General features: G+C 42.7%; 1 protein-coding gene across 3 annotated transcripts; it reads right to left on the reverse strand.

Annotated features, from left to right (window-relative positions):
• Positions 1-5,252: 5,252 nt before the first annotated feature.
• Positions 5,253-24,698, reverse strand: usp46 (ubiquitin specific peptidase 46). Of its 3 annotated transcripts, none has more exons than XM_010872204.3 (9): positions 24,309-24,698; positions 18,749-18,829; positions 17,808-18,021; positions 15,013-15,254; positions 12,765-12,841; positions 9,343-9,426; positions 8,492-8,689; positions 7,908-7,986; positions 5,253-7,790 (listed from the first exon to the last, which is right to left on the reverse strand). In XM_010872204.3, the coding sequence occupies exons 1-9, from the start codon at positions 24,342-24,344 to the stop codon at positions 7,689-7,691; spliced, it is 1,113 nt and encodes a 370-aa protein (XP_010870506.1). In that variant the 5' UTR covers positions 24,345-24,698; the 3' UTR covers positions 5,253-7,688. The 3 variants fall into 3 exon arrangements, with proteins under 3 accessions (XP_010870506.1, XP_010870508.1, XP_010870507.1); XM_010872205.4 differs by having other exon boundaries at positions 7,680-7,790; positions 7,908-8,017; XM_010872206.3 differs by lacking the exons at positions 18,749-18,829; positions 24,309-24,698 and adding an exon at positions 16,156-16,210 and having other exon boundaries at positions 17,808-17,892.

Consider the following 24,698-nt stretch of genomic DNA (forward strand, 5'->3'; position numbering starts at 1 on the left):
GGTCTGTTGTTTCCATAGCAACCCCAGGCCCTCTGTTCATGACAACTGCTGTGTTGCAACACTCGAATCCATTTCACAAATGTCCTCCCCCGCCCAAATCATTAATTTCCTGAATATTTCCCTGTTCTTTTTCCAGACAGCCAGCACACACATTTGCAGTTATGGATGATTCTATTAATAATAAGTGAGTCTCCCTCTTTAATACCTCTTACACTTCGATTGCTTCCTACATATTCTGCCGAGACCACATTTATTTCCCGCTGATGAAAGGTGGAATTGTCTCGGCCAAAGCCAGTCAAGCAGCTCTCACAGTGCGTGTATAGGTGAATAGGGTTTCACACGGGGAAAGAGATGACTGTCTTTATCTGCAGTAGACTAGTCTGTCTGTTTAGTCAGCAGTGTTTGGCTTCAGACCTATTAACTTGACCATGGAAAGTTGCAATTACTAAATGGGATTAAAATCCTAGTCTAGAAGGCCTTTGGAGGTCACGCATTCCCTGGTTTTGGACTGTAATCGTTTCAACATTGCTCTGTAATACAGTAAGGGGATTTTACTATGGAAAGAGCTGAATGGGTTCTAGAGGTTGATGTTTAATGACAGCAAATGGCCATTGGAGGGCAATCACACCTAGAAATGAAACCCACCCCATGGCCATTGGAGGGCAATCACACCTAGAAATGAAACCCACCCCATGGCCATTGGAGGGCAATCACACCTAGAAATGAAACCCATCCTATGGGATGGGCCAATGGACCACTTTATCTTGAAATTAGCAAAGCCAGTTCAGCCAGGTAAGTGGTAACTGGTCAGCTGATGCAGAATCGCTCCTATCACAATGTCCGATTTTATACCTGTCTATTTAAATGTCAGTATACTCACTCTGATATACTGATGGTTGTCCACCAACCACCCCGACCTGTTTGGTTCTATATTTCCTTTGTGGGGGTGGCATCTGATGTGACTGCCTCTAAAATGGAAAGGACTACGCACAGAAATCTGTAGTGACTCAGTATTATGTGAAGCATCCACTTCCAAGTGGCAGTACTAATAAAAATGATAATTTACTATTAAACTTGGCTGGATTTTAAATGTAATGTCTACCTCAATCCTCAAGCCAGTAATTCCATTGGGTTTGACTGGTCAGAACTGGGACAAAAAGCATGTCCCTTAACGACACCATTCTGAGTTCTGGTTAAAACTAGGTTTGAAATTTTTAGATAATTACGCATTAGCATATCGTCTGTTTGAACTTCTGGGTACAGAAGATTTACTTGTTTGTTTCCATCATTTGTTCTGGGAAGAGGATGCTTTGGGGATTAATTCGTTCTAAGAAGCTGTATTCTGATTTAATGCTTGTTCATTATTATACATTAATATACAGTTCCTGTGTATTTGTATGTCCTGTGGGAGAAAGAACATTTCCGGGAATGGTCTAGTGTCAATATGAGGCTTTCCACAGAAAACAGCATGAAGTGGCCTCTCCTATGGTCATCATGACGGGTGGTTCCTTTGATTGTCAATATGACCAGACATTTCTCCCTCATCTAGACTTGCTTGATTTTTTTTTTAGGTCAATAGATATACACTAAGAAGATATAACACCCATTACAGATTACAGAAACATCCCGTTACAGATTTATGCAATTATTTAGTCACTTAATTATTGAAATAGTGCCGTGTTTCCCACCCTTTTGATGTTACTCGTTAGCATCGCAGCTGCGCATCAGAGAGAACTAGATAGATTATTATCATCAAATGAGAAGTAACTACAATGAGTGGAAGAAGTGCTGTAATAAGGCAAGACTTTTGACCTCCATGACTGGGATCAGATCTGGCCTGGTCAGACCCTCTGTTCTGGCTGAATAAACTGATCCTAGACCACCTGCAACTCCATCACCTACTTACGCCCACAGACACAGCTGAATGGGTCTCGATGAAGGAAATATATTAAAGATAAAAATCTTTATTGTACATTGTGTAATTGGTTAAGAACAAAATAACTTAACGGTCAACAGAAACCAAAAACACCAACCGACTGAGCTCTGGATTCAAACTCGAAAATTAAGTAAAGTAAACCATTTACTTAAATTAAGTAAACCATTGAAATCGCAGGCTGTTCCAACCTGCGTGAATTTGATCACGGAAACTCAATGTGACTTAGTGGTGTGTATGGCCCCCACGTGCCTGTATGCACTCCTGACAACATCTGGGCATGCTCCAGAAGAGACGGCGGATGGTGTCCTGGGGGGAGATCTCCTCCCAGACCTGGATCAGGAGGTCAGGGAGCTCCTGGACAGTCAGTGGTCCTACTTCACGGCATCGGATGCACCGATTCATAATGTATTTTCCAAAAAGAACTAAACTTATCCTGGCTCCAGCGGGATTCGAACCAACAACATCTGGCAGTAAAAGCACACAGCTTAACCCACCAAGCTACCCAGGGACTGGCATTTATCAAGGCAATATATGGCGTCTTCATGGAGTACATGAGGGCAAGAAATATGGAAGCCACAGCTCGCCGTATTTCGTGTCCCCTGTCAATTAACAGTGTTTCTTTCCTGAAAATGTCTTGTACTGTTTTATGTATCTTCCTCACCAACACATTCAACAGGTTAACTTCATTTTAGAGTGGATTTTAAAGGACATAATTGTAATGGTGGTGTTGGAGAGGAACCAGGCGCAGCCTGATTGCATTCGGATGTAGACTTTTAATGAAAACAAATACCGAACACAAAACACACTGAAAGAAAGTAAAGCGCTGGCTTCAGCAGCGAGAACGAAAACACACACCTGTACGTGCCCCACACAAGCAACAACAATCGACAGGTTAGAGGAGCAGAGGAGACACATTTAAACACATATTGATGGGGTAATTGGGACCTGGTGTGCATAATGATGAAAGACAAGACAATTAATGGGTCTGGGATGTGTTCGAGGATGAAGGGAACTGGGGTTGCATGACACAGTGGCGCTAATCCTCACTGTACCGTGACAGTAGTGGAATAAAAAAGAACAGTATTTCTGTCAAACACAGGGAATGACTTTTCCCATCTATTAATGGAAAGGTATTTTTGTCCCTTCTCATTTAACAATCATTTTTCCAAAAACGACTTATACTGTTTTGTGTCTTTGCCTCACCAACACATTCAACATGTTATTTTAATGTAAGATTAGATTTTGATTTAATAAAAAATTTGTCATTATTTATCTAAGCCAAAGTCAAAACCTTTGCCTACATATTCTTTGAAAAATAACTTAATTCATACTGCCTCTGGTAGTATTCGAACCAACAAGATCTGGCAGCAAAAGCATACACCTGGGTAGTGTGTGTAATCGTCGGAGCTCTCAAAACCAGAAAAGAAACCAGGCAAGTTCAGCAGCCCACAATTAAAAGTGATGACTGTTGTTGCCCTGACTGGACTCAAACCCAGGTCTCCCACAGCGCTTTGCAGGTTGTTTGCAGGTCCGCTTCTCTAACCACTAGGCTATTTAACAAGGTGCGGCCAGCCAGCCAGTCGGTCAGTCAGAAACATTTGCCCTTCTTGGCCAGCTCAGCTAACGCGGTCCGGCAAAAAGGAAAATCTTATCTGAATCCAACTTCGTGTCAGTAGAGTTGGGATCACTGACACAGTAGATCTTAAAGCAAAAAACAATCTGCATACAGTAACAACATTCACTATTAGTTACTAATTACTAAATATGCATACATCAATTCTGTATTCTATCTTTTATAGCAGTTTTACCAACATGCATCCACTTTCCGTGGTATCACCACAACCACACGTTGCAAGGACTACAGAATGACTACAAAGGACTACAGAATGACTACAAAGGACTACAGAATGACTACAGAATGGCGTAACTACATTATATCTGATAAATGTGCTTAGTCTAACACTAGTAAAACCATCAACAATCCAGCATAAAAAACAAGAAACCAGGCAAGCCTCTCATTCACTGACACATTCAATAGTTGATTCAATTCTGGAACAGATTATCATTCAATTGATTATCATTCAATAAACCTGATGACACCATTTAGAACGTCCTCCAGCAAAGTTCCAGCCACCCTGTTAGAAGGATTGTTTTAAAAATGTCTAACCTTATGTTATTGTTTCTCCCTCACACATTTAATAGGTTTATTTCATTCTGGAGTAGAGGGTGTTCTTTCAATAAACAACAGTGCATGATTGCTGTCAGCCATCTGCGAAAGCTACGTCCCTATGTCCCCCATGGAAATGTTCAAAAAATGTAGGCAAACAGTCCCTCTTTGGAATCGTACCTACAACCTTTGCATTGCAAGTGACATGCTAAACCAACTGAGCGGTAACGTCATGGGGAATTCTGTCGTGTTTCTTAGCCTTGATTCTCTCACAGGTCCTTAAGATCTCAGCAAGCAAAGGCACGGATCTCTTGTGTTTCTTGGCTTTCATCATTTTTATTCATTTGGGCGAAACATACAAGTTCCTGTAAGATAAAAAGTTGCAATGGACCCAAAATGTACAAGCCCAAATGTCATTCTGTGTTCCATGCATTGTTGTGATATTTGGCAAATGTGCCCAATTTGTGCTGACTGTGTCACAGTGTTGTGCATAGCTAAAGCCTGTCAACCATTTCACTGTTTTACTACCATATGTTCCTCTCTATAACCCTCAATCATTGGTGAAGATTACATTTATAATTTCTCAGGCAGATTCCACAGCACTGAGCAAATGTTTCTGCTAGTACTCACAACACATTTGGTTTTGTGGTGTTCTGTGACACCACGTCCCGCTTGCTAGCCGGCACCAGTCCATTCCAACGCTGCTTGGTCAACTTGATATGACCAGAAGGGTCAAGCCTGAGAATAAAATAATTCACTTCTGGGTGTGACTAAGGGGCTAAAGCAGAGGTCTCAAACCGGTTCCATGGAGGGCTGAGTGTCTGCAGGTTTTCGCTCTCATCTTGTACATAATTGACTAATTAGGTCGCTAATTGGTTAGTTTCTACCCCCACCTGGTTGTTTAGGTCTGAACTGGGAACCAATTTAAAGGAAAACCCAAAAACCTGCAGACACATGGCCCTCCGTGGAACCGGTTTGAGACCTCTGGGCTAAAGGAAAACCACAAGTATGAGTGACTGTAGTATATGAAGGTGAAGGACAGGCCCAAGTGTCTAGAAGAGGATGAAGGAGCAGAGTAGAATAAGCAGATGCAGTGAGTGAGGATTTTGAGAATATAAATACAAAGAAAAATCTTCACAGACCCCGATGTCTCAGTTGATAAAGTCATTTTATTGGAACACGGGAAAAATAAATCTTAAAAATGACTGTGGTTGTTATGGAAGTGTTTCAGTACATCAACAGTAAAGTGCACTTTCAGTTACCAAACAACTCATTGGAATGGAGTCATCTCGTGCCTGGGTCTCCCTTCTACTCTCTACTTCTACTCTTATCAAACCAGAGAGGCTAGCACAGTACCTCTGTATTCCTCACCAGCATCTCGTAGGTAGAACACTTCTGGTTATAGAAGACCACGTTAGCAATGAATAGAGATCTGGAAGATTCATGCACACGCTGTCTCCGGTCATAGTAACCCATTTAAAATTGTGTTCTCCCAACTGTTTTGTTAAGCATGTAATAAATATAATCCCAACTGACTTGTCAATTGTGGAGCTACTGTTTGATTCACTGATTGTAATTGACTCATTGATTGGTTTAGGGTTGATTGTAAAGGAGCTCCATGGTTTATTATTTTCAACTACGGTTTCTCTTAGTGTTTTAGTTTCAAGGTTTTAAAAATATATTTCCTATATATATATTTTATGTCATTTTGCACATAATTTAAATACACACTTAAATTTAAACAGGGCAAACAGTTCTGTACAAGTTGATTCCAGTTTTGCAAGGTCATTAATGACTCCAGTTTGGCACATATTCATCAAACTTTACCCAGTTGAACAAAGAAAATAGGCAGTAATCCATCCAAACACTTCAACATGCTCTCTCACATGACACATTATACTGACCAACACATAAGGGTCACAACCCAGGTCATCTGGACTTCACCTTATTGGGTGGTGCCTTTGGGTAGGAATTCTTAAAGTATCACAGTGAATTAGAGACTGTCATTGGACAGTAAGAGCAGTACTGCCTCCATTTGTTAACATCTACAAAACCTTTGATATGGTTCTACTGGACAGTGACCCAAACAGAGCTTAACGTGACCTGACAGAACGGTAAACCAACTGGTCTATATAGGTCATACATACACATCTACAGGCACAGATTCTGAACAGTGAACACTGGTTCAAGGTCTAATGCAAAACAAAGACTACTACATAACAGACCAAGGGGATAAAACAAGAGGCCAATACTTCAAAATGGAAATGACCAACATCTATATTCAGACTATTGTGTGGCTGCACACACAAAAATGACAGTTATCATACAAGCGCTTGCAGCATGTGGACCACAACTCCACATCGCACAGAACAATGGAGTACCAACGCCCTAGGTCGTCGCTTCTCACACACACATACCAATGACAGGGAGGAGACGAGCCAGAGACAAAACATAGGAACATTTACATTCACGTCATCTCCCTCACATTCGTACCTCATGGCATTGTGTTGTTTGACAGAACTTTCCAGTAACTTCCAATTAGAGCTAGTAAAGACGTTTCTGAACTCAACCCCGGGAAAGTGGTCCACCCACTCGGTGGGGTAGACATTACATACAAAAGACAACTGGATGGCATCCAGATGGGTCAAACCCCTTCACCTTCTAGCACAGTAGACATTACAACTCCCAACAAAAAGAAAGACCAGCAATAAATATTGTATCACACAACAGGGCCAGGGGAAACCAAAACAGGGTCTGAACTTAACCAGTCAATTCTACAGGCTGTTGGAACAGGAGAATAGTGCATGTCAAGGACTGTTCTAGTGAATTCTACAGATATAACCGGGCTACTAGGGAGAATGTTGCTCTTGGCCGGTCTCTGTGGGAAAAGAGCAGAGTAGCCGACACAGATACAAACATGCTGCTTGGTCTTCTGGAGGATATTACAGGACTGTAATTAATAGGTTTGGCCTGGTAACAGCAGATGAAACAGTAAACACAGTTCAGCAGTCACATAGACTCTCTCCAAACTAGCATACATCCCAAAAACATACATTACATCCCTGCTCCAGTAATTCCCCACTTGACATTGTACATACAAGGTCACATGATAGCCCTACTAAAATGATTCATGAACGGGTGACATTGTGAAAATAAACATACTATACAGGTATACAAATGAGTCAATATTTTCAACAGCAGCCTGTACCAGTCCAGCCAGCTCTTTACAGCAGAGACTCATGGAGAGTAACCACACCGGGCCCCATGTGGAGGCAAACGGCCATCACACCCCAGGTTGGTGTAGCTTCCTGTCTTCTTTCCCCACTCGTTGCGACTCTGTTTTTTGTTCCATATCTTTGTTGTTCTAAAGTGCTGCCCAAATGCAGGTGGCTGAAGCTGAAAAGCAGTACAGAGTCTTCCTGGCATGCTGAGCGCAGGGAGGGAGAGAAGAAGGGCACAGGAAATGTAGTGCAGGCAGACCCAAGGTCGGCTGTGGGACAGGGAATGGTGTTGGCACAGAGGGGTCAGGGGTCAACATTCCCTTCCTTCTCTCCTGCTGTCTTTGTGGCCAAGTGTTCATTCCTGTTACTCCCTGGATTGGTAGAAGAGGATGTATCCAGACTCAGAGTTCTTGGAGATGTCTGACGTCAGGCCGTAGAACTCCTCGATGGCCTGGGCATCTATTTTCTATACAAACCAGAGAGGGAGACAACAAGGGATGAAATCTGCTATTGGAGCCCAACAAACAGTTGTGCTAGTCAACACATAGGACCTGTAATAGAAAAGAGCAAGACTAGGACACACCTCCACAATGTCATCATCAAACAGCAGCCAGAAGCCATGACTCTTCACTATGGTGATGTAGTGTCCTCGGTTGGGTCCGCTGAAGAACGTAGTAAGACAAAGCAGTGATGCTTTGTGAACTTAATTAGTATAGTGAGTGTGTTTACATAGGAATGTGTCCCTGAAGGGACAGTCAAGTGTGTTTGGGATCGTGTGTATGAGTTAGGGATTGTGTGTATGAGTGTGTTTGGGTTCGTGTGTGTGTGTGTGTGTGTTAGGGATTGTGTGTGTGTGTGTGTTAGTGTGTTTGGGATCGTGTGTGTGTGTTAGTGTGTTTGGGATCGTTGTGTATGAATTAGGGATCGTGTGTATGAGTTAGGCGTTGTGTGTATGTGTATGATTAAGGGATCGTGTGTGTGTGTTAGTGTGTTTGATGTCGTGTGTGTGTGTATGAATTAGGGATCGTGTGTATGAGTTAGGCGTTGTGTGTATGTGTGTGTGTGTGTATGAGTCAGGGATCGTGTGTGTGTGTTAGTGTGTTTGGGATCATGTGTGTGTGTATGAGTTAGGGATCATGTGTATGAGTTTGTGTTTGTGTCACCTACCTGCCACAGTGGACGACCACAGCCACCAGGTCGTACATGCGGTCGAGGTTGACCGCGTCTCCAGAGGTGTTGAAGAGGCGGAGCTCCAGGGGGAACACAACGCGATAGGATAACTTGGTGTAGCGGTGAAGCTGCTCCATATACTTAAACCTCTTCAGGTGGAGAGCCAGGATCATTGGCAGCTTCTTCACACGCATCCTACAGGGAGACACGCAGGAGTTACACACACAGACAGAGCAGGAGAGACAGACAGACCCTCCAGTTAGTAGTGAGGAGAAGTTAACAAATCCCAGTCAACCCACCTCAGACAATCTAGTCCAAACCGATAACAACCAAACCGCAATACAATTATGGTAGCTATTGGGAAAGTAGACAAAATCTCAAAGTTAACTTTAATGCCATCTGTCTCTAAACAGATACGTAATGTCTGACTGAAAACTGCAGAAGAAATTGACAGTTGACAGACTCAGCGAGCACAACCTCACCATAGAGCCTGGTCATCACAGGCAAACCTGGTTACCAGAAAGGACAGGCTGTTCTCACTCTGCTCCCAGAGAGAGGTGGAGACAGAGCTGCATTTCCTATTACATTGTGACTAACATCAAGACCTAAGAAAAGCTCTCTCTGCCAAAATTAACCAGCCACTACAATGAATTTGAAACCATAAAGAAGAAAAATCTATTGTGCAGCCAAATATTTGGCTAGCCAATGACACATTTCCTTTTTCATGACACATCTCATCATGAACATTCTAAAACTGTTGAAAGACAACCTGAGAGACAGACAGACCAAAAAGAAAGAATACAACAGACACGCACACCCCCTTAAAGTGGCAGTGTGTTGTGACTGACCGTTTCTGGGCCTCCTGCTTGCTGCAGCACGTCTCACAGTAGTATTTGTATTCACTGCACAGGGTCTCTGTGTTGCTGAAGTCCCTGGGGAACACAACACACAGAGGGCACTGCGTCAGTCAGAAGTACAAAATGCTACTAAAGGACCAGGGTAGTTGTAGAGATAAATGACCAGAGACAGTATTAATGATGGTAGTGGTAGGGATAAGTTACCAGAGACAGTATTAATGATGGTAGTGGTAGGGATAAATGACCAGAGACAGTATTAATGATGGTAGTGGTAGGGATAAGTTACCAGAGACAGTATTAATGATGGTAGTGGTAGGGATAAGTTACCAGAGACAGTATTAATGATGGTAGTGGTAGGGATAAGTTACCAGAGACAGTATTAATGATGGTAGTGGTAGGGATAAGTTACCAGAGACAGTATTAATGATGGTAGTGGTAGGGATAAGTTACCAGAGACAGTATTAATGATGGTAGTGGTAGGGATAAGTTACCAGAGACAGTATTAATGATGGTAGTGGTAGGGATAAGTTACCAGAGACAGTATTAATGATGGTAGTGGTAGGGATGCAGTGAGGGGGAAAAGTATTTGATGTTTTCCCACTGAAAATGATCAGTCTATAATTTTAATGGTAGATTTATTTGAACAGTGAGAGACACAACAACAATACAAATCCAGAAAAACGCATGTCAAATTTTATAAATTGATCTGCATTTTAATAAGTATTTGATTCCCTCTCAATCAGAAAGATGTGTCTACCAGGCGTCTTTCATACAGGTAACGAGCTGAGATTAAGAGCACAAATGGAAATGGAAGAAACACAAAAGAACTGCAATGACCATGAGAATGGTGAGAAATCAGCCCAGAACTACACGGGAGGTTCTTGTCAATGATTTCAAGGCAGCTGGGACCATAGTCACCAAGAAAACAATTTGTAACACACTACGCCTTGAAGGACTGATATCCTGCAGCGCCCGCAATGTCCCCCTGCTCAAGAAAGCACATGTACAGGCCTGTCTGAAGTTTGCCACTGAACATTGGATTGATTCATAGGAGAACTGGGTGAAAGTGTTGTCGTCTGATGAGACCTAAATTGAGCTCTTTGGCATCAACACAACTCACAGTGTTTGGAGGAGGAGGAATGCTGCCTATGACCCCAAGAACACCATCCCCACCGTCAAACACGGAGGTGGAAACATTATGCTTTGGGGGGTTTTTCTGCTAAGGGGACAGGACAACGGCACCACATCAAAGGGACGATGAACAGGGCCATGTACCGTCAAATCATGGGTAAGAACCTCCTTCCCTCAACCAGGGCATTGACAATGGGTCGTGGATGGGTATTCCAGCATGACTCTGCCCCAAGACACACAGCCAAGGCAACAAAGGAGTGGCTCAAGAAGAAGCACATTAAGGTCCTGGAGTGGCCTAGCCAGTCTCCAGACCATAATCCCATAGAAAATCTTTGGAGGGAGCTGAAGGTTGGAGTTGCCAAACGTCAGCCTCGAAACCTTAATGACTTGGAGAAGATCTGCAGAGAGGAGTGGGACAAAATCCCTCCTGAGATGTGTGCAAACCTGGTGGCCAACTACAAGAAATGTCTGACCTCTGTGATTGCCAACCAGGGTTTTTCACTCATTAAAATGCAAATTAAATGCGTTTTTCTGGATTATTTTATTCTGTCTCTCACTGTTCAAATAAACCAACCATTAAAAGTATAGACTGATTGTTTTTTGTCCGTGGGCAAACATACAAAATTAGCAGGAGATCAAATAAATGTTCCCCCTCACTGTAAGTTACCAGCGACAGTATTAATGAGGGTAGTCGGTAGGGACGAGTTACCAGAGAAGATATTAATGAGGGTAGTCGGTAGGGACGAGTTACCAGAGAAGATATTAATGAGGGTAGTCGGTAGGGACGAGTTACCAGAGAAGATATTAATGAGGGTAGTCGGTAGGGACGAGTTACCAGAGAAGATATTAATGAGGGTAGTCGGTAGGGACGAGTTACCAGAGAAGGTATTAATGAGGGTAGTCGGTAGGGACGAGTTACCAGAGAAGGTATTAATGAGGGTAGTCGGTAGGGACGAGTTACCAGAGAAGGTATTAATGAGGGTAGTCGGTAGGGACGAGTTACCAGAGAAGGTATTAATGAGGGTAGTCGGTAGGGACGAGTTACCAGAGAAGGTATTAATGAGGGTAGTCGGTAGGGACGAGTTACCAGAGAAGGTATTAATGAGGGTAGTCGGTAGGGACGAGTTACCAGAGAAGGTATTAATGGAGTTATAAAAACACAACATGGATGATACAATATACAACTATGCGATGTTATTATCCGTAATTGGAGACATGTACTGAAAAACCAACATTCTGAGATCACTCACAAGGTTCGAAATGCAGAGCGCACAACTGGCTGATTTGATGTGAACAGTGATTGATGGAACATCAGAAGTGCAGCCCAATAGCTCCTACGGCTCATATGTATTGTAAGGATAAATGTTGAATCACTTGCAAATCCCCTGTGTGTCCATGGTATGTACAACACTTCATTAAATGTATTGTCAAATTTGCATTGGTGGCATAAGTGTCGGTGGTGTCAATGTATGCAGAGGGATGCGCGGAGATAGAAACAACAGGTAAGGTCAGGGGGACGCTGGCTGAGATAGAAACAACAGGTAAGGTCAGGGGGACGCTGGCTGAGATAGAAACAACAGGTAAGGTCAGGGGGACGCTGGCTGAGATAGAAACAACAGGTAAGGTCAGGGGGACGCTGGCTGAGATAGAAACAACAGGTAAGGTCAGGGGGACGCTGGCTGAGATAGAAACAACAGGTAAGGTCAGGGGGACGCTGGCTGAGATAGAAACAACAGGTAAGGTCAGGGGGACGCTGGCTGAGATAGAAACAACAGGTAAGGTCAGGGGGACGCTGACTGAGATAGAAACAATAGCGCAACTCTTGTGATTCCAACTGTCAAGCATTAGGGTGTGAGGCAGTGGCATTTACGCCCAGCCAGCAACCCCAAACAGTTCTACCTAGCAAAACATTGTTCATTTAAAGCTACACACCATTACCATAACATAGCCTGGTGGGACAAAGGAAGGAATTTACATATCACCGACACACAAAAGGGGATTTCTGAATGTGTATTGTGCATGGTTCCACATATATTTCTGCATGGTGAACATACACTATATGAGTGACTAAGCTGCAGAGTGATGGCACAATAACACACAGTTGAAGTATAGGCTTCACCAGCATTCAAAATGTATTTAAAGCTCAATTCCAGCATTTACAATCACAAGTATGACTACGACAATCAACGGTGACAAAGATATGTGACTAGAGATCTGATAAGACGGACACTCCCAGTAGCCAGGCAAGGTATTGTAATCGACTAACACAAGACGAATATTACCTGAGGCAGTGTGTTATTGATGTGTTCTGCTCCACGTCCACAGACAGATCCAGGAAGTCCTCATCTTTGCTGCTTACCTGTCAGAGAAAGAGAGCGAGATTGTGTGAACGTGTGGGTTTGTTCACAGGCGGACAACCAGGGAGGCTGCACCTGCTTCGACACCAGAGCACACTGGCTCACTCCGATGTGTTCATAGAGCCATAAGGATGCATCAGTGAGAAGTGCCTGGTGAAGGGCCTTGCTCTGACTCCCTCCCAGCGCTTCTCTTCTCTGAGCACAATGACTCTGGCGTCACAGATAAAGATAGAGAGTGGCAGAGTGGGAACCTGCTGCCTGAGCCAGTGATTGGAGTAGCCCTCACAGGGGAGACCATCTCCTAAATCCTCTCTGAATGGGAAGGACCAGCTGAGGACACGGGGACAACCAGGACAGGACCTGGATGGAGAACAGCTACAAAATCCAAGTGATGGGTGGCAAAGCATATCAAACCCTGCTGAAGAACCACCTTTGAAAGGCTGAATAAAACCTGGAACTATTAGGTTGTATGTCCCATACAGGTATTCTGTTTGCAGGCAATTGCAGACTTTTGAACAATACATTTTCTCTGAACATTGTCACTGAATGTTTTCAGTTCTTCAACCAAAACCTTATATTAAATAAAGGGAACCTAACTGAGAAAGAAAAAAAAAATTTATCTGCTAAATTATTACAATAGAACCGTAAAAATGCGCACAATGACTGCCACCCAACCCTTCTTGTACTAGGTGATCAGTGTCAAACAGATTTAGCATCATTGAAGGTACTATAGTAAATTCTTAATTCTATCATAGAATTCTAAAACTGAATGTCAGGCGACACACCTGATACCTGATTCTGAACAGCACATGGGTCATGCAGGTTATAATCTAAGACAGGCCTTCTAAATAAAAATAGCTAAAACATTCTTGTTTTGGAACGGCCTCGTCAATGGCCAGACCTAAAATGTCAGTTTATGCAGAAAAACATAAAAATGGGGAATCTTAACAGTGCAACAGTAAAGTCACTTATTTACTGTTAGCGGAGTCATTGTAAGACCCAGGTTTGAATCCCACTCATGGATCCTGCCCAGTGGTCCCACAGAGGGCCGTGCAAATACAAAGACCTTACCCACCGGGATTAGAAAGAATGATCAACAAATAAGAACCGTGGCATGACCGTTCATTCGCTGCTAACATCAAGGTGGTGACGACCAACTGTAGGTTGTCCTCACCTCTTGGCTGTCTCCACCCCTTCAGGGCAGTAACCGATCCACACGGTCAAACCACCACAGCTTTCACTGGAGGTTCGTATACCAGTGTCTCCACCCATTTTCAGAAAACATCTTAAACCCGTCCTTGTCAGAGAGTACCTAAAATAGGTCCACTACCACCACCAGAGTTATCCGTTGTCTTTTGTAAACTTTGCTTTCATTTTTATTTGTATGGTCTTCTTCCAGTGCTGACTTTAGCTGGTGACTAATTCCCTGAATAGACTGCACTTACTACTACATTGTGTGGTTGTTGCACCTAGCTTTCAAAAAATGGATCCTGTAAGTCGCTATGGATAAGAGCTTCTGCCAAATGACTAGAATGTAAAGGTAAACTGCAGCACGTTTGTTTGCAGATCATTGCAAGTTGTTGAGTGTAATGGGGAAATCCCCTTTTCACAGGGCATCATTGGGAGTTGCGTAAATTCCTTCATTAAATAGACTAAATAAATGCACTTGTTAAATTTGATTAATCCTATACATTTTTTTATGTTTTAGTTGAAGATCAACTTTCAGTACAAATACACAAACATTTAGAAAAAGGGGCCCCATTTCTTCACAGCATTGTACACCGAAAAATGCATTAAATTGAGGCTCCCTTTCAAACACGCAGATGTCAGGCTTCAGCTCCGTTTCCCCCTTGTGTGGCATTACACGCATGAGCCTGAGGAGGCACGGAACAACAGGAGAAACGGTTAAACTAACAGGCTAATTTCGATTCTGTTAAAAGGCATTAACATCACGTCACGGCGGTGTTGCCATTAGGAGCAGCGTGGGAGGACGCCCTAATGGGTTACACCCCCCAGGCATACAGATAAGCACCGTTTCATTCCCTAAACGAGCGGTGGAGTAAAAAGCTGCCGGTCAGGTTGAATGTGGACCACCCGTATGAATGACATAACACAAACCCGCTAACCCAGAAACCAATCGGCTGCTCTGCAGGCCCTGCCAGCCCGTACTCACCGTCTCACAGTTGAGGCAGCGGGTCTCGTTGGTTAGCGTTCCCTGGAAGATGTCATGCACCCAGGTGGGCTCGATCGTCTTGTTCTCCGGCTCCGTGTCCGCGGTGACGGCGGTGCCGTTGTTCTTCAGGCGCCCGTTCTGCTTCTCTTGCTTCTTCTCCTCCTGCAGGATGTCTGCCACGGTGTTCAGCAGGTAGTTGAGGAACTCATGGGCGTCCTGCTGCATGTAGTTATCGAACAGGTCTGTGGGGGGGGACGGGGGGGGGGGACGGGGACGCGGTCAAGGTGGCCCAGGTGCATCCATGCAGATCGTTGCACATGCACACACACGCACGCACACACGATACGGGTGTGAAAAGTCCAAGTGGCGAGAGAGAATGTGAGAGTTAGGGAGTGTAAAAGAAGGTGAAAGACTGAGTGAGCGCAAGACGGCAGCCGTCCGACTGGCCCAGTGGCCCGACCACACAGATGTACATTGTTCTTTCATAGATACAGTATCTCACACTTCCAGTGACCAGTATGAGGGAGTGTAAGAGCGATAACACCAAATGTAACGCACCTGCTCCCCATTTACACCCGAGACACTAACACTAACGAGTCACATGACACCGAGGAGGGAAAATGGCTAAATGGGCCCAGTTTGGACATTTTCACTTAGGGGTGTACTCACTTTTGTTGCCAGTGGTTTAGACATTAATGGCTGTGTGTTGTGTTATTTTGCAGGGACAGCAAATTTACACTGTTATACAAGCTGTACCCTCACTACTTTACATTGTAGCAAAGTGTCATATCTTCAGTGATGTCACATGAAAAGATATAATCAAATATTTACAAAAATGTGAGGGGTGTACTTTTGTGAGATACTGTAGCTTCTGGGAGTCAAGAGAGATGAGAACAAGCTACCTCTATTCTAGTTTGACACTCTGAATGACCTCAAGACATAGCTGCCCTGCACCTCACAGTGACACTAACCCAGCAACGACACCCCACACTGCCACTACACGCAGCGGTCTCAGCAGGCCCAAACCTCTAGGAAATGGTCTGGAACACTGAGTTTGATTGGTAAAGTAGACTAACTACCAATAGTACTTAGGGGGTTAACAAGTGTTATAAAATGGTTACAAAGCCTCAAGTTTTTTTTTACCTGGAGACACTCAAACAGCTCCCAGTCAGTTCCAGTCAAGCTGCGAGTACAGGTGCTGGTCATAAAATTAGAATATCATCAAAAAGTTGATTTTTTTCAGTAATTCCATTCAAGAAATGAAACTTGTATAATGTATACATTCATTCCACACAGACTGATATATTTCAAGTGTTTATTTCTTTTAATTTTGATGATAATAACTGACAACTAATGAAAACCCCAAATTCAGTATCTCAAATTTGAATATTGTGAAAAGGTTCAATATTGAAGACACCTGGTGCCACACTCTAATCAGCTAATTAACCCAAAACACCTGCAAAAGCCTTTAAATTGTCTCTCAGTCAAGTTCTGTAGGCTACACAATCATGGGGAAGACTGCTGACTTGACAGCTGTCCAAAAGACGACCATTGACACCTTGCACAAGGAGGGCAAGACACAAAAGGTCATAGCTAAAGAGGCTGGCTGTTCACAGAGCTCTGTGTCCAAGCACATTAATAGAGAGGCTAAGGGAAGGAAAAGATGTGGGAGAGAAAAGTGTACAAGCAATAGGGATAACCGCAGCCTGGAGAAGATTGTGAAACAAAAAATGTGGGGGAGAGTCACAAAGAGTGGACTGCAGCTGGAGTCACTGCTTCAAGAACCACCACGCACAGACGTAGGCAAGACATGGGTTTCAGCTGTCGCATTCCTTGTGTCAAGCCACTCTTGAACAAGACACAGCGTCAGAAGCATCTCGCCTGGGCTAAAGACAAAAAGGACTGGACTGCTGCGGAGTTATGTTCTCTGATGAAAGTACATTTTGCATTTCCTTTGGAAATCAAGGTCCCAGAGTCTGGAGGAAGAGAGGAGAGGCACAGAATCCACGTTGCTTGAAGTCCAGTGTAAAGTTTCTATAGTCAGTGATGGTTTGGGGTGCCATGTCATCTGCTGGTGTTGGTCCACTGTGTTTTCTGAGGTCCAAGGTCAACACAGCCGTCTACCAGGAAGTTTTAGAGCACTTCATGCTTCCTACTGCTGACCAACTTTATGGAGATGCAGATTTCATTTTCCAACAGGACTTGGCACCTGCACACAGTGCCAAAGCTACCAGTACCTGGTTTAAGAACCATGGTATCCCTGTTCTTAATTGGCCAGCAAACCCGCCTGACCTTAACCCTATAGAAAATCTATGGGGAATTGTGAAGAGGAAGATGCGATACGCCAGACCCAACAATGCAGAAGAGCTGAAGGCCACTATTAGAGCAACCTGGGCTCTCATAACACCTGAGCAGTGCCACAGACTGATCGACTCCATGCCAAGCCGCGTTGCTGCAGTAATTCAGGCAAAAGGAGCCCCAACTAAGTATTGAATGCTGTACATGCTCACACTTTTCATGTTCATACTTTTCAGTTGGCCAACATTCTGTTTTTGTATTGGTCATAAGTAATATTCTAATTTTCAGAGTTACTGAATTTGGGATTTATTAGTTGTCAGTTATAATCATAACAATTAAAAGAAACATTTGAAATATATCAGTCTGTGTGTAATGAATGAATATAATATACAAGTTTCACTTTTTGAATGGAATTACTGAAATAAATCAACTTTTTGATGATATTCTAATTTTATGACCAGCACCTGTATGTGGTTTTGTTGGAGTGTCTCTCTCACCATTCTCCTTGCGCAGACGTGAGATGAACTTCTTGGGCGGGATGACTCCGACCTTCTTCTTCTGGGTGGCAATGCTGTGGAAAAGATCTGCCAGACACGTGAGCAGATTCTCCTTTTTCTTCTGCTGGGCCTTGTAGGCCAGCACGTTCTCCCGGAAGGGCCGGCAGAAGAACAGGGCCTGGAGCACCGAGTTACAATAACATGTGTTGCCAAACTGTGGGCACGGTCCAGGATGGGTACATGCAGAAAAAGAGATGGGTGACATTTTCAGTCACGGTTTCTGACTACTGGTAAACATTGTTAACATAGTTAAAAGCTGTATGACTGACATCATCAAGAGTCAAGGTGTATGACTTTTGGTATAAAACAGGTAAGATGTTTTGTTCTTATAGTTAAAGAACTGGACTCCATGGCTGCAATCTGCAAGATCACAACTGGTCAATTATTTGCACTTGAGGGCCACTTAGCGGACCTCTTTGTCTGAACAAACACAGGTCGCAAGCAAGGAACAGGACATTATTTTATTCATTATCATTTCTGAATACTTTCTAAAACTCTGATTTTTTTTTTGATGTTCTGCAGTGGTCTGTGAGGATTCACAATTTTGCCTGGTTTGAAGGATGAATCTGAAGTACATGTAGCCAAACTCTGCATGGAGTATAAGTGCTCCCCATCTGAAGTTTGGATTACTACAAAGAAGTTCCTTAGAGACTTTCAGTGAAACTGGAACAGCCAGTGACATTTTTAACCTGTTTAAATAACTAATTTATAAAATAAAATGTTTGGGTACAACAAAAAACAACCAGTTTCCAGAAAACAAAAACACCAACAAGCATCCAATAGAACACATGTCTCTTTTGACCCAGAGGACACCTTGTTCTGTACAGGACACCAATGTTTACCACAATCATCCAGAGGCTGGCAGAGTGAATGACACTTACGTTGACCAATCCAAAGTAGTGTTCGTTGATTGGGAACTGCTCCGGACCAATGTCTTTCTCCAGAGCAGAGGCATTGGTGCCCTGAGGGAGAGCAGAGGGAGAGGGAACATAAGCTCAAATGTGCACTGTCAAAACACCTTATACATGAAATGGGCTCACATCATTTGCTGACTAAAGACACACTAGATGTGCCTGTTATCAAACAGAATGGCAGTGTAAGCTGTTAGAAACTCTGCAGTCAATCTAGCCGAGGCTTCTCTGTTCTACTGGTCATTATATAGCAGGTAATATAGATGGACCAAAGGCCCTTTACAGAACCTCTTTCTAGACGTCACGCCTGTGAAGCCTAACCTTTCCTAAAAATTAAACATTATTTCTGAATGACTGGCCGCCATGAAGCTCCTAGTTTCCCATTACAAACCCTGGGTATTCATACTGGAAATCAGGAGTACTTCGGTTTCATCATTCTGAAAAACTCACAACCAAAATTAAAGAGCATTTAACATTCCGTGAGTGTAGTGACAGGCCACTTATCTACTGACAGAGTCCATTGACTTCCTACAGCCAAGAGAGGTTCCAGATGAAACCACGGCTTTGTTGCAAGAACATAGAGAGACTTCGGCTACCGTTTCTTTAGTCTTTAAATGACTGCCATTTTCTTCCTTTCAAAGAACATCAGAATACCTTGCTTTGTTGCCTCTCATTTCCGTTTTGACTCGGAATTCTTAAGCTTCCATTTCTCATATAAGGGTGTGCTTGTACACGCACGCACGTACCATCAAGGGGGAGAAAACGATGGGAATACAGTCCTATTCAACACCCATCAAATCACAAACACTTTTGTACATTCAAAAATTGAAGTACAACAGTGTTCTGAAATTCATCTGACTGCATTACATGCTACATACACCTGTGGCCAAAATTGGCACCTTTCCGCTTACTTCAAATACTGTAACGCAGTCCCTAAAAATAACTTGAAATTGAACATATTTGGACTCCAAATTTCTTCATCTCATTTATCTTTTGATTAAGAAGTGAATACATCCTTTTAAATCAAAATATAAGCAGGTGGCTCTGACAAAATTACAGACACCCTTGACTTAATATTTGGAAGCACAGCTTTCAGCCAAAATAACTGCAATCCAATGCTTCCTACTGCCACGGATTAGCTTTCTGTACTCCTGTATTGGCAGTTTGGCCCACACTTCTGGTACAAACTGCTCCAGGTCTAAAACATCTGAAAAGTAACTCCGAACTGCTGTGCTATGGGATTTACATCTGGACTTATTGCTGGGCACTTCAGAAGAGCATAATTGTCTTGTAACATTCCTGGGTGCTTTCTGAAGTGTTGGAGGTCACTGTCCCCTTGGAAAAAACATGACATTTGACAAAGACCCAGCTTTTTGAGACACTGGGTTTGACATAATGCTCCAAACTGCCTTGGTAATCTTTTGATTTCATGAAGCCATGCCCATGTTCAGGTCACTCAGTGCCAGCAAAGTAACCCCAAAACATCCCTGAACCTCCTTCGCATTGGACTGTAGGGAAGGTATTCTTTTCTTTGAAGACTTCATTTTATTTTCCCCTAAACCTAGAGATGGTATGCATTACCAAAACGTTCTGTCCGCAGGTGATCGTGGTCTATTCAGGGGTTTGACATAGTTGACGGAGAAGTTGACGCTGTTGAGGGAGAAATATAAGAGCCTAACTGCCATTTACCAAAACACCTGAGTGTCCTAATATAAATCCCCCTATCACAGAGTAGGTGACAGATGGAATGACTTAAAGTTTTCTCCACAATTCAAACAATCCTTTGCCGGGATCTTCCAGGGTTTCTCTTGCGGCTGCATCAAGGGACGTTGGCTGCAGTGGCATGACCTTTACAATCTTGATAACATTACATACAGCTGGGTATGGAAATAACTGAACACTGACACAAGTTTTGTTATTCTGGCTGTTAACCAAAATACATTCAAGTTACAGTTAAATAATGAATATGGGTACAGACCCTCAGCTTTAATTTGAGGATATTCACATCCAAATTGGAGGAGGGATTTAGGAATTACAATCCCCTCTTTTTCAATGGACCAAAAGTAACTGGACAATTGACTCAAATTATGTTTCATGGAGAGGTGAGGGCTATTCCTTCACCAATTAAACAGGCAAAAGGTCTGGAGTTGATTCCAGGTGTGGCATTTGCATTTGGAAGCTGTTGCTGTAAACCCACAACATGCGATCAAAGGAGCGCTCAATGCAAGTGAAACAGGCAATCCTTAGGCTGCCAAAAAATCCATCAGAGAGATAGGAGGAACATTAGGAGTGGCCAAATCAACAGTTTAGTACATTCTAAGAAAAAAAGAACATGGCGGATGATCGTAGGATCCTTTCTGTGGTGAAGAAAAACCCCTTCACAACATCCAGCCAAACAAAGAACACTCTCCAGGTGGTAGGAATATCATTATCTAAGCCTAGCATTGAGAGAACACTTCACAAGAAGGGTTCACCACAAGTTGCAAACCATTCATAAGCTTCAAGAATAGAAAGGCCAGATTAGCCAAAACAACTCTAAAAAAGCCAGTCCAGTTCTAGAACAGCATTCTTTGGACAGATGAAACTAAGATAAACCTGTACCAGAATGATGGGAATAATTATGTGTATGGATATGTAAAACGTTGTGGAGCCAGTGTGATGGCATGGGCATGCATGGCTTCCAGTGGCACTGGGTCATTATTGTTTATTGATGATGTGACAGAAGACAGAAGAACATGAATTAACTTTTAAGTGTATAGGGATATATAGTCAGCTCAGAGTCAGTGAAGTTGACTGGACGGAGCTTAACTTTACAGATGGACAATGACCCAAAACATATTGCGAAAGCCACCCAGGAGTAAAAGGCAAAGTGGAATATTCTGCAATGGCTAAGTTAACCACGGGATCTCAACCCGATCAAGCATGCGTTTCACTTGCTGAAGACAAAACCTAAGGCAGAAAGACCCACGAACAAACAACAACTGAAGACAACTACAGTAAAGGCCTGGAAAAGCATCAAAAAGGAAGAAACACAGAATTTGGTGATATCCACGTGTTCCAGAATTCACCTGCAAAAGATTCTCAACAGAGTATTCAAAATAAACGTTTTATTTATGATTGTGTTAATTTGTCCAATTACATTTGAACCATGGAAATAAGAGGAATGTGTATGAAAATAGTTGCAATTCCTGACATGTCATACAATATTTTGTTCAACCCCTTGAATTAAAGCTGATAATCTGCATTTCAATTGCATCTCAGTTGTTTCATTTCAAATCCATTGTGGGGGCGTACAGAGTCAGAATTCTAAAAGTGGTGTCAGTGACCAAATATTTCCGGACCGAACTGTATGGTGGAAACAGAAACATGAAGGTCTCTGAAGATGGACTTGTAATCTTGAGTGTGTAGCCAAGCACGAACAATCATGTGTTTGACCTCCTTACGGCCCAGATTCACGCGTTGCTTTGCCATCATCATCATGTCAAAGTGACATTCTACCTTCTACATCAGAAAGCCTTCAAAACCAATGTTTTTTCCCCCTGATATTTTCATTAACAAGACTGAACGCTTGATAGTTATAGTGTAGCCTCCAAGTTAGACAATTCTCCTATCCATGTTCATTGTGGTACACACAATGAGAGAAGAATGACAGACGTATGAGTCCTTTTCTCTTTTTAAACTGGCTGAATTTGTGATTTCAATATTGTAGGCACATGCAACTCACCACAAGCAAGTTCCATTCCAAAGGAAAGGAGAAACACCTGCTAAAGTTATTTTTAACTACTTCTAGCCAGCGATATTGTCTGGGACACTTCAGGATTAATTTGTGGAATGAGCTAAGATTTAGCAAAATATTCAGATTGTGTGGTTTTGTTCAGCTGCAAACCAAAGAAACAAATGTTGTTACCAAAAGATTTTTGAATCTCAACAGTTTTCTAGAAGAAATGGTACATTATTATAAAAACATGCAAAGGTACCAATACATTTGGCCACAAAGGTACCAATACATTTGGCCACAAAGGTACCAATACATTTGGCCACAAAGGTACCAATACATTTGGCCACAAAGGTACCAATACATTTGGCCACAAAGGTACCAATACATTTGGCCACAAAGGTACCAATACATTTGGCCACAAAGGTACCAATACATTTGGCCACAAAGGTACCAATACATTTGGCCACAAAGGTACCAATACATTTGGCCACAAAGGTACCAATACATTTGGCCACAAAGGTACCAATACATTTGGCCACAAAGGTACCAATACATTTGGCCACAAAGGTCCCAATACATTTGGCCACAAAGGTCCCAAAACATTTGGCCACAAAGGTACCAATACATTTGGCCACAAAGGTACCAACACATTTGACCACAAAGGTACCAATACATTTGACCACAAAGGTACCAATACATTTGACCACAAAGGTACAACAGTCTAAACATAGTTCTTTAAAGAAAAGTAAGCCTGTTGCACAAGCCTAGAGTAGGCACTCTGTGGACTAATTACAGTCATAAGGACAATAATGGACCTCCTACAAGACTGTGATTAACACACACAATTAACCCAGTTATTGCAATTCTAGAAGAACTGCCATGAAGTCCCCCACCATTAAAACCATGTTGCCTGCTTTCACTAACAATGCAGCAAGTGAGCAAAGGTGGAGGTTTACAGGTGCTTGAGTGGTGATGGTTTCATGTAAGAGACATTGTAAATGGAATTGAGAAAGCAGACCTGAAAACCACTCTCACACATACCAGGGGCCTTTTAAAAACAACAGAGCAGACTTCCTGCCACTGTTTCAGTAAAAGCTGAGGGATGGAACTGGACAAATGTACCACTCATATCCATAGACGGAACTATGGATCCAAGGACTGACCATGCATGCTCCTATAATCATCCTCGTAAATACATAGGTTTATGTACAAGCCCAAATATGTATTTAGCACACCGACCCTTTAAATAATAGCGTAGTTCCATGTTGTCATATTCCCTTGCTGAACTTTCCTCGTAAAATTGGGATCACACCTGATTGACTACAAATACACCTGTTGTCAAACCACATCACTCACTACTACGACACAACCTTTTTGAACACCCAGACAGAAACATACAGAAGAAAAAAACAAAGCTAATGGTACTTATATATGCAAACATGAAAAACGTAGTTAACAACGCCCTGGTAGCACATGTGAAAGAAATATGGTATTAAAGATATATGACCACGTATAGTCTGATGTCAATGCTCATGACGTCGCTAACAAACATGTTTCATTAGCTAGAGTAGGTATCTTAAAAAAAAACATACAGGCCTCATACACGTAATTTATAATAGAACTACCTTTCTGAAATGATGGAACCCACCTCCCTCACAACCCTGTCAAGCAATGGGTGGTTGCTTTATTACTAACGCTTCTGCTTAATAGCTCGAGTTCCAAAAAGAGCAACTTGACGTTCAACCTCTCAGTATTCCAGCAGGCGCTCGATGGTGACTGCAGCAGGCGAACGAAGGCGCTACGGCTACTTACCATATTACAAATGGAGGCGATATTTCTGACAGTCATTTAGTTTACAGGGTCCCCCTCACTGTCATCTTTATAAAGTAAACATGTTTCAATAGAGGACAATACTGAGAAAAGCTACTTCACCGACGCTGGTAGAGGCCAGAATGAAATCAGACAGGATAAAAACAAGCAATGAATGTCCGGACTAGAGACCAAATCGCAGAGCAGGCTGTTACAGCGAAATAAAAAATAAAACAAAATGTTAACACCACGACGACTTCATTATCGCAGACTACTACCACATAATAATTATAAACATGACTGAGTAGTATGATTCACTTGTAAAGTTGCGGCAGGTTGATGTTATTATAGCAGTTGTTAGCAACGGATTACGACAACGTAGGGACATGTACA

This window comes from Esox lucius, chromosome 8, assembly GCF_011004845.1.
Source record: "Esox lucius isolate fEsoLuc1 chromosome 8, fEsoLuc1.pri, whole genome shotgun sequence".
NCBI lineage: Eukaryota > Metazoa > Chordata > Actinopteri > Esociformes > Esocidae > Esox > Esox lucius.

Coding starts and splice junctions, on each gene's coding strand:
- usp46 (XM_010872204.3), bottom strand. CDS start 24,344: ATGACTGTCAGAAATATCGCCTCCATTTGTAATATG. Junction 18,022..18,748: donor ACTACTTTGGATTGGTCAAC/GTAAGTGTCATT, acceptor CCGTGCCCACAG/TTTGGCAACACATGTTATTG. Junction 7,791..7,907: donor TTGATGATGACATTGTGGAG/GTGTGTCCTAGT, acceptor TGGTTTGTATAG/AAAATAGATGCCCAGGCCAT.